This window comes from Vicugna pacos, chromosome 19 (assembly GCF_048564905.1).
Source record: "Vicugna pacos chromosome 19, VicPac4, whole genome shotgun sequence".
NCBI lineage: Eukaryota > Metazoa > Chordata > Mammalia > Artiodactyla > Camelidae > Vicugna > Vicugna pacos.
The window spans coordinates 14,078,748-14,089,917 of record NC_133005.1 but is presented as its reverse complement, the minus strand read 5'-3'; the positions used below and the strand labels follow the sequence as shown (position 1 = coordinate 14,089,917).

General features: G+C 40.7%; 1 protein-coding gene across 1 annotated transcript in view; it reads right to left on the bottom strand.

Annotated features, from left to right (window-relative positions):
• Window positions 1-5,146: 5,146 nt before the first annotated feature.
• The window catches only part of LOC102535721 (serine palmitoyltransferase 3-like), a 143,913-nt gene continuing 137,889 nt past the window's right edge, over window positions 5,147-11,170 (bottom strand). Inside the window, exons 11-12 of the mRNA XM_072943806.1 lie at window positions 8,290-8,419; window positions 5,147-5,404 (exon numbers count right to left, since the gene is read on the bottom strand). Coding sequence (XP_072799907.1) covers window positions 5,291-5,404; window positions 8,290-8,419 — 244 coding nt within the window. The 3' untranslated portion in view covers window positions 5,147-5,290. The remainder of the gene's footprint in view (window positions 5,405-8,289; window positions 8,420-11,170) is intronic.

Here is an 11,170-nt window from a genome sequence, read left to right as displayed (position 1 = left end):
TTTACCTTTAACTTTTGCTATTTTAATTATAATATGTCTTGGTGTAGATTTGTTTGGATTCATCTTGTTTGGTGCCCTGTACTTGGATATCTGTTTCCTTCTTTAGGTTCAGGAAGTTTCCAGCCATAATTTCTTCAAATACATTTTTGATCCCATTTTCTCTTTCTTCTTCTTCTGGGACCCCTATTATGCATAGATTGGCACACTTCTTATTACCCCATAAGTCACTTATATTGCTTTCTTTTTTAAAAAAAAAATTTGTTTTTCTGCCTGCTGCCATGATTGGGTGATTTCCATTATTCTGCTTGCAGATCACTCATATGTTCTTCTGCATTATTCAGTCTGCTATTTATTGCCTTTAACTTGTCTTTCATCTCAGCAAGTGAGTTTTCTGATTTTAACTGGCTCCTCTTTATAGTTTTTAGGTCCTTTTTATAGAAATCTGCATTTCTATCAATAGTCTTTCTTAATTCATTTAGCATTTTCATTTTCTCCTTTTTGAACTGTTGATCTGGTAGACTGGAGCAGTCTATTTTATTGTTTGTTCTTTCAGGTAATTTCTCTTGTGATTTTAATTGAGAGTAGTTCTGCTTTTTCATTTTACTTATATTTTTCTGTCCCTATGAATTTAGGAGTAACAGCTGTCTACTGTGGTCTTGAAGGGATGATTTTATATGGGAGTGTCGCTGGAGCTGTCTACCAGGAAATGCACTCTGTGGTGTTACCTGTCACCAATTGTGTGAACTCCCAAAGTACACCATTGTTGGCACCATCCTTGGTCCTGGCTCAACCATGGGAATGCAGGAAGTCTGCCCAAGTGTCCCTCAGATGTTATTCTCACCTAAGCAGATCCCTTGAAGTCAGGCACCAGGATCCACCATAGTCATGTGTAGTAACACACCTGGATCTGCTCTGGGCTACAAGATCAATACAAATCCTAGCCCCAATTCTGCATTTGAGTACTGCTATTAACACCAGGCCTTCCCCAGCCACATATCAGTATTCTGCTTGGATATCCCATATGCATTGAGCTTACAAAGGCACCAGTGGCCTAAATTTGACAAAGCTTCCTGGTACAGGCTTCAGATTTCAGCCCCCTCCCTTTGTGAGTGCACATTAAAAATGGGGCTTTTATGGTAGACCCCGTCTTCACTGTACATACTTCCAGTTTCAGCCTGTACCCAGCCTGTACCATACTCCAGACCCTCAGGGATCTTCATGCAGCCAACCCCAGTCTTCTTCCCTGATCTGTCCTCTAAAGCTCAAGTTTCAGCACTCAGCCCCCACACGCACTAGCAAGCTTGTGTCTTGGGCCAAGGACTGCATCTAGGTAGCAGCGGTCCTCTTCATCCATCTCTCTCTCTGTTATGCCTGCCAGAAAGTGGCTGCTGCACTGTCCTCTGAGCTCCTGAAGCTCCCTTTCTGTCCAAGCTGATCTCCCTGATGGTAAAGGGCTTCCTGGGGTGAGGGAATGTTTCTTCCTTCACTGCTCCCTCCTAGAGGTGCAGGTCCATCCTAATTCTTTTTTTTTTCCTTCCTACCTGATTTTTCTTATAGCTTTGTGTGTATAAAATCTTTTGCCAGAGTTCAGTAGGTATTCTGTGAGAACTGTTCATAAGTAGATATATTTTTGATGTAATTGTTGGAGGAGGTGAACTTCTCATCACTCTGTTCTGCCATCTTGAAACCCTTCCCAGGTATTTTTTTTTTAATTGCCAGTTTTGGTGATTAATTTATTAAAAAATTAAAACATCATGAGCAGATTGAAATGAAACTGGTCACCTCAAATGTTTCAATGACACAAACATACATACACACACACACACACACACACAAAACACACCACAACACCATAAGACAATGTCTCACAATAATTTCTTAGAAACATTTAAAATTCAAACTCCTTTTAATTTCTTAAACATTACACAGCTGTGTATGGCATTCTGAGAATATAGACTTCAAATATGTTATACTTCCTGAGACCAGGAATAAATTGCCAAGATATCATCAAATAAGTTCAGGTCACAATTGTTATTATTGCTGTAAATCAAAGCATATATTTAAGAGGGTTAAGTTTTCCTCATCAGAACTTTTAAGTCAGAGTAATTCATTTATAATATTTGTTATCTCTGAAGAGAAATACAGAGGAACATTGCATGTTTGAAGAACTGTTAAGACTTTCACCCTGTTCAAGAGCTGTTTTTGGAATTAATAAATAATCAGAGATTGAATATTTTTAAAGGAGTAAGAAGGGAAAAAAGGAAAAAGATACCACATTCAATGGGACATAGTGATGAAAAGGAAAAGGGACATCTTGCAAGAAATGATACAGAGGAGAACTAGAAAAGAGACAATTTTGTCCAAATGAATGGCAGATGATTCTTTAACATTGGATCCATTTTTGTGGAAAGAGAAGGCACCTAGAAAATGGGAACAAAATGCCCCATTGAGGAGAAAATTTTGGAATAATTAGTTTTAGTATTATAAACACCTTAAACTATCAACAGAAAATCAGAACAAAGTTCCTGGTATGTTATTAGACCCAACTGATCTACCAAAACAGAAGTTCCAATAGTAGTTCTCAAATTATGACATGGATTAGAATCCCCTGGGAAGTCTGGCTAAAACACAGATTCCTGGGCACGAAAGCTAGTCTGATTCAGCGGAGGTCTGGTATGGGATCCAGGCATCTGCATTTTTAACAAGCTTCCTAGTAAACTCCATATGTTCTCTGGCAGGACAAAACATGCTGAAAGGCAATAGAGCCAAACATCCAGGGCACTGCAGTTCCATGACAAGACTAGGATGGTGTCTCCCTAATGTGCAAATGTATCCTCCTCACGACTATCCATCTGGGTCCTTTATCTTTTGCTTCCTTGAAGGTCATTTTTAGAACAGCATCTTCTATCTTCTATCAACCAACCAGATTTTCATCTCTGTATTGTTAAACTCTAGTTTGCTCTGTAAAGGAAAAGAAGGGTGTGTGTGTGTGTGTGTGTGTGTGTGTGTGTGTGTGTGTGTAATTGGCAGAGTAAGGGCTGAATAACATAATAGTTCTGCTGGAAAATTTCCTTTCCAAACAGAACCAACCAAATGGAAATTTTTGGCTCTGGCATTGTTACTAGGACCCAGTAATCCCTATTGAATTGAAATCATGGTTTTACTAACCTTGCAGTAGTTTGTTTTTTTTTCTTATAAAAAATTAAAAATTCTCACAATAACCAACCTTATTGTGTATGATGTATATTTTTATATACTACCAGCCCTTTGGGACATGGGCCCCTCTAAATGTCCTCAGGAAACATTCTACTTTGATTCCAGTTGTTCTCCTAAGTGTATTCTCAACACAGATTCTCTGACACAGATAGATCCTTTATCTTGTATCAGACAATGTAGTGAATTGCCCAGGACTCTGCGATCTTGATGAAGATGCATTTTGGACAATTAACTAGGATCAACTTCATTTAAATGCACGTTTTCAAGAGAAAAGACCTACAAGGCTTCCTTTTCATTGTACATTTATGCAACATAGATTTTCTTTGCAAATGGAATGCTGCACCAGTTCATTGAGAAGAGTTGGAATTTAGTCTGGAATTGAGGTATTAAACTCAGTCCTTAGACAGGGCAACTGGATTTTCAGATCCCATTTCCTCTCCTGTTCTGCTTGTAGGACTCCTTGCAGATAATCATTAGGAAATTTATCATTGTGATCCACTTTTAACCTGATGTTCCTACTGAGGGTTATCATTTCCCCATAATAAAGGTCTTCACACTGATCCCCTTTATCCTTTGATAAGCTGTGAGCATCAGGGCCTGCTGCTCCACCGGACGCCATGCTGTGGGCGGAGTTTCTATCTCAGCTCCCAGCATGAAAGTCTGGGCCCATCTATGTCATGTGAATTTGAACCTCTCTTGAAGTGACTTCTTTATAGTGTCATTTGATGGATTGGAATGTTCTGTAACTCATTTGAACTATTACAGAATCTTTGCTGAAAGGTCGCCACTGCTTTCTACAGTTTCCCAATCTGAATACAATCTTGGGGCTCATTAAAGATAAGGTTTTCCACTGGCTTTTTCCATACCAACCAGGTCCAATTAGCAAAGGGCTTCTTTTGCAGAGAAGTTTGTGTTTACTTTTAGAGAGAGAGAGAGAGAGGCAGGCGGGCAGACACCCAGAGACAGAGAGAGAGACAGAGAGAACACAAGTAAATTAAAGTTGGTTGCCCAATAGTGTACAAGCCCACCCAGTACTCAGCTGCGGCGCTGGTGCCAGATACAGTGCCATTTAATAGGCCTGAACGGGGGTGTCAGAATTGAAAAAGATGAATAGAATTTACTTTTAAATGTCTTTTTTGAATCAATATGTTCTTCCAGTATAGTCTTGGGAGTCAACTCTAAAGGACCTTGAATTTCACCATGCATTCCAAATTCAATAGGAAAATGACAACTCATTCCTTAAAGAAGTGAAGGCCATGCACGCTGAACATTCAGTCCACGTGGCACCAACAACATTCAAGTTGTTACCACTTCACAGTTTAAGTTCAGGCCTAAAACTGGCTGGCTTGCTTTCTGCTCCCTTCCTGATGAAACAAGAGTCCTTAATTTTCCAAACTTCAAAAGCTCAGCTGTAAACCTATAGGAGACCAACAAGAGGAAAAGAAAGTTTCCTTTAAAGACACCTTTGGTTGCTGCTGGTCAGGTCTTCTCTCTCACTCGAAACATTGACTATGGCTTTTGATACTTATTCTTGGGGAAAGTCCAAATGCAGCAAATGGTAGAAGTCACATTTTTTACCCTCTTGCCTGAGACTTCCTCTGATGTGGATGCGTTCTGACTGGTGTTGCCGTGGGTAACAAGGAGTTCAGCACCTGCCCCCACCCAACCCTGCCCTGTCTGCAGATGAAGTAAGTAAGCACACAGTGAGCTCTACTGAGTTAAGAATCGAAACCCTCTCATTTGGCTGGAATTCCTGAAAGGGTCTGGACCAAAGAGGCTGCACAGGAGCAGCTAAAACACAGGCTCATTGACATTAAAAATATTCTAAGAAGTACAGGTGTGTATTTGTGACAAGACACTTGGAAGAGGAGAAAGGTAAACTCTGGAACCGAAGCTTTGTCTCTGCAGAGACATTAAAAACACAACAAAAATCATATCTCTCTTGGGTCAATAAAGCTGGCTTGGAAACCAAAACCGTCCTTAGAAAGGAGGAGAAATACATTTGTATTTCTTTTGAGGAAAGGAGGGAGGTCTTTCTGGCGAAGTCTTTAGGTTCCATTCGGGACCAGGAAACTCAATCCTCAAGTTCAAAGCTGGTCTCGTCATAGAGTTCGGGGCGAGCTGACTTCCTGTGCCGGGAATATTTAGCATGCAGCAGGTCACCCATCTTATCCAGGGCTTCCAAAACCTGAAAATAGATAGACTCTTATCAGTTCTCCTTAAACCCCCAAGTGGCTCTGCTCTCTGGAGCCTCACACAGGACCACAGTCTTCTTTTGCCAGTTTATTTGATTTTAAAGAAAAGAAGAAAAATTCAAATCATTAAGCTGCGGTTCATAAGCCAACCCTAGAGGAGTGTCAGAGGCTAATGCATTTTATTTCCTATTCTTTAGTAGTGTATCTCCACATTACAGATGTTTAGTTTATTTTTGGGGTGTGAAGAGAGGAATAAAAGCATCCAATCCATGCTTACCCTTGAAGGCTTTATTTTAAAGTTTAATGACATATATAAACTTGTGGCAGAAAAAGATAAGTTTCAGATTACCTTTGAGTTGTGTCTTCATGACACAGCATAGACTTCTTGCCTGGGAGACAGCAGGAGTAAAGTGAAGCTAGAGCTGTCCTCGGTAAAGAAGCAGCTGTCATCCATGTTAGAAGAGGGACATTTCAAGTCATTTTGTGTTTGCAAAGTGGCTTCATTTCTGCCTTGCTCCAAGCAAGATCGCTGAGTGGACTTATCTAACGAGCAGTGTTTCTAGTTGTTCATGATCAGTTGCTACCTTAATGTCCTGACTGTATGGGGTCATTTTTCACATTCTCTTATACTTAACAGTAAGAAACCTGCTTAAATGTCTGCATTGATAAGAGTGCATGATCCCAAAAGTTTGGAAGTGCCTAGATGACATCTCTCTGCTCCTTCCAAATCAGGTATTCCATAGGAATTAACTCGTGAAGAGAATCACAGGTCTGATCTCCACAGAACTATGTACTCATGAGCACATCAGTGCTGTTTGGATCAGAAAAATAATACAAACCCATCCATGCTGCACATCCCCTCCTGGCATCTCTGGGAGTTTGCTCCTGGCTGTGTCCTTTTCTCCCCTTGCCCATAGCACCCCTCTCTTCACTCCCTCCCTCCCTTGATGTTTATACATGCTCATCTTTCCCCACTTGCAAGGGCTTCTTCAAAATCTATTTTTCCTGCCTTTACAAACTTTTTGAATGACTTGCCTATGATTTCTTATCACCAACTCATTACATTTAAAAGAAACAATTTGTTAAAACAGGTGCACTAGAAATATATACTCATCTTAGAGAATCTGGACACTAGAGAAAAGTGCAAAGCACAAAAGCAGCAAAGTTCGCCCATCATCTCAAAACCTAGAGTTAGCTCAGTTGTTGACATGCGAGCCAATCAACTGTTACTGTGTATAACACTGGTTTAATTCCTAAGAATATAATGGTTAAGCAGAAAGATATGGACGTGTGTGTGTGTGTCTGTGTGTGTGTCTGTGTGTGTAATTCAAGCTAAAAGTATCCTCGACCCTCTTCATTTCTTTTCTTCTTTGAATTCTTACTTCTGTCCCCACACTCCTCTAACACTGTCTTCTCTGAGGAACATCAAGTTCCTACTAATTGCTAATCCAATAGTTTCATCTTATCTCTTACCCGACACGAACAAACGTTCTGCTGTTTCGTGGGGACATTTGCTCCTCCCCTTCCTTGGAGCTTTTCCCTTTTTACTGTATGTAGCACTACACTAGCTCACAACTTTCCTGATTGCTCTGGCTCCATCTAAGTCTAGTTCCTCGTCTGTGGTCCTACATCCACCCTGGGATGGAGGCCCTCCACTGGAGTCTGACCTTGGCCCAATCAGTTATATTTGGACAACTACATCTTCTACCATTGTCTTTAATGGTCCCTCAGTTCCTCAAATTACAGCAGCTTCAGCCATGCATAGTCTCCTAAGCTCTAGAATTGGATTTTCTTTTTCCCAGGTGGCCCATAGACAGGTAATCCCAGCATGCCTACAACTAAGCCTCTTTTATTCCCCTAGTCTTGTTGATAATTTGCTCTTTTTTACCATAGACCTTATCTCATCTACATGCTTAGCTTTGCTGTTCTTCCATTCACTGGAGAGCCACAGATCTTGGATAATCCTTGATCCCTTGTCCCACAGGTGCCCCACATCCAAATATTTGCCACGTCTTGGCGGCTCTGTGCATTTATAATGTCTGTTCCTAGATCCATTTCTTTTGTTTCTATTGCCTTGACCTTGTCAGATTTTGTTTTGTTCAAATAACTCTATGTAGATGATAACTCATGATACCCTCCCATTCCTGAAGCTGTCTGTATTTATTTTCCAAGACCAATTTATTCTGTCTGCTATTGTCATTTCATGCTTGTTACAATATCTTCTCTTGGACTTTTTACCCCCAGGGTTTTGCATGTAGTGGACATCCAATAGTGTTTGCTAAACTGCACTGATGTTACGAGACAGTTTCAACAATACCAGACTGACTGACCTGGCTTGGTTCTCTGATATTACTCATTCACCCAGAGATTGAAATCAAAGGACAATGAAATGTGGTTTAAAAATCAATTACACCTCATGTAGGACTAGCTTATATGACAGAACCTTTGTTGTTGGTTTTCCAATATGTGGTTTATTTGGGTCATATTTTCTTATGATGGATGTGGTGGCCATGAGCAACGTCAGGATGCAGGCAGTTAATGCTGAAATAGCACATGAGATCAGCATCTGCATTTAAGAACAAGTGAAGAGCAGGACATTTGGCTACTGGCTCGGTCTTTACTATGAAACCAAAACAACAACTTGACTCAAATCTTCACTGAGGTGATTTTTTTCTGTCTGCTGAGTTGACCATGTTGCTGGGCATTGCTGGGATACCTTTGTTTTTTAGCAATGAGTTTTATTATTTATTATTTTAAAATGACAGTTTTCTTAAACCATGCAGGAGAAAGCCAGGGAAACCCAAGGGAGCTCAATAAATGAAAGAGCCCAGAACTGGAGACTAGTCCCACACGTTCTGGTGGGCTGTGGTGTACTCACTGTGTCTAACATCTCCTGGGTATGTGCTGCTGAAACACAAAACCGAGCCCGGCCTTCTGCGAGGGGAGTAGCTGGAAATCCAACAACCACCACACCAATTTTTCTCTTTAATAGATGTCTTGCAAAAGCCCTAAGGGGAAGGTTAAAAAGAATGTTAACTGAGGGGTGATAAAATTACCCTACAAATAAAGGAATATGGCTAATTGACTCTACTATTTTTATAGCAATAAGTAGATGATTGAATTAATGAAATTCTGTCAAACACGCCTGACAAGTGCAGGCTATCACTTGATGACGCTCATAACTGAGCATGTATATTAGGGGGCCTGGCACACTCAGTAGACAGTTATGTGCACAATCTTTGACACTGAGCAGAAAATGTTGATGCATGTGACCCTGATTTTAAAAGTCTGTGTATATGTAAACTCTTTCATCTGCAGGATCCCTAGAAATAAAACCATAACACAATGCAAATGCCAAAAGAAAGAATATCTATTAGTTGTAAACTTCTATGTTCTAAAAACTTAGTACCAATAATATAGTGTGGAAATTTCCAGAAGCCTCTATTTTGTGACTATAATTTCAGGACCAGGATCAGAGTGTCTGCAGGAGCCAACCCCAAGCCATGTTCTTACTCCAGAGACAAGGATTTTATTTTTCATCAAGCCAAAACTAGGAAATAGCAAAGGCCTCCTCATTTGTCACGTGTATGTTCAGGGATGGCTGGATTAAGGGGGAAAGGGGCAGGACGGAGGCAGAGAAAGAAACATGGGTACACAGGCCAGCCGGTAGATGCAGACTGTGACACGGGTCATATAACTCTAAATCTTTTGACTCAGAGCAAAACCTTTTAAAGCTATGATTCCTTCCCCTTAACTGCTTCCAGCCTCTTTTTATTCCCAAGCTAATTTCAGTATCAATATCAAGCTCTCAAACTCTCTAAATTTCTGGTGCCAAGATCCAATGTCAGATCCAGGCATGTTCCCCAAGTGAACCTTTACCCCTTTGTGCTCTGTCACTCTCCACAGGGATCCTAAATCCCAGAGACGCTCTACCTGCAGGTGTGCTAAACGTCTTGGGTCTGCTCTTAGCATTCAAAGGTTGCTGGTGTCTTATTTTAGGCTGGCAGTTGACAGAAGCACAGACACCTTCCAGTGGTAACTCAGAAGGAATCCTTGATGCAGATGTTGAGAGAAAGGCCACTGGGTCTTCCATTCCTCTCCCATTTAGCTGTCTGCCTTTGGGTTGCCTTGGGCAAAATGCAGGCTCTCAAATGAAGCTATGGAGATTCCAAGACCTACCAGACACACAGCCTCCCTAGCCCCTGCCTCAGGCAAGGCAAGACTCACCCTCTGATTTGGACTGGGGAGGTTACAAGAGATGGAGCTTTCTGACTGAGAAAGCTTGAAAACAGGCCATTCCTCCTCTTTCTTGATCACCCTACACAAGACTGCACAGAATGAGAGCTCATAATTGTCTGGGAAGCAAGTCAAGTGCTTTCATTGCTAGAGTAAAAATCACCTGGCCCATGATTGGACCAGTTTTTGGGACTCCTGAGAGACCATTTTCACCATCTGCACTTTTACCTTTGTAGCAGAGGAAGCGAGTTTTGCCAAGGAATGTAGAGCAAAATACATGACTGTTGGTTCATTAGGTTAATCTAAGGCCTCCCTGGAGCACTTCTGAATTAAAACTTACACTACCAAACCTAGACTTCTTCAGTTAAAGAATATGACTGCCCTGAACATTCTATAATAATGAGCCTCTGGGTTGGTACTCCCCAAAGCAAATTAGAGCCAGCCTAAGTGGAAAGAAACTAAACTATGTGAATAATAATAATAATAATAAACAACAACGATAATAATAATAAAAACATCAGTACTGCACTGCACACAGCATCACTGCATTGCATGCATCGCCATCCTCCAAGTGTATGATGAGGCTCGTGGATAGAAAATGTAAACTCTGTACCGAATAGTAAATCCAATACATTCTTGATTATTTAAGTGAATGTTTTATGGGTGAAATCACGTTATACTAAACTCCATAAAAGATTCCAGTGGTAGAGTTGAAACCGGACTTTGTTCAAAAGGATAACTGGTGAGAGATGATATTTTCATTTTGTGGTAGGTGGAGATGGGGAGAAATCACAGTTCTTTAATAAAATCCGAGGTTTTTGAATGAGCAAATGAAAAACGTGCTCACACACTGTCATACAATTAACTCCTGTTTCTGAAGCTTCTCTGCAGATAAACTTTCCACTGAAGAAGCATCATAGAAAAAAACAGGACCAGGCAGCAGGCCAGCTCTAGCCAGCAACTCTTGCCAACAACAGATGATATTACCTGATGTAACTCACCTGTTCTGTTTCCTGATGACCCAAACAATTTGATTTTTTCCCCATTGTAGTAAGTGATGCCTTTTGATTCACCAATAGTGACATCAAAGAGAGTTAAGCTCATACTCTGCACTGCTTTAATGAGATGTGTATTTTCCCCTGGGGACTAAAGCTTGAGAGATTGTGTTCTGTGCATTGAAAAGAACTCTGGTTCAGGAAGCAAATGGAACTGGCTTGAATTCTGGGCTCTAGTACCTACAGGGTGAGAGACCCTGAGAAAGTAGTTTGACTTTTATGTGCCGTGATGTCTTCATTTGTAAACTAAGACTAAGCATCCAGTTTTTGGTGAGTGATCACTGGGTTTAAGAGGCTTCCTTACCATATGATTAACTTTCAGCAATGTTAGCTCCTCCTTACAAACTACCTTAAATTGGAAGGCACTAGATGGTTTGTCACGTCACCCAGGGTCTAAAATAGCATAATTGGGGCATAACATAGCAGAATCTCTTCCTACTATTTTCTCTGATGTTCTGTTTTTATTAA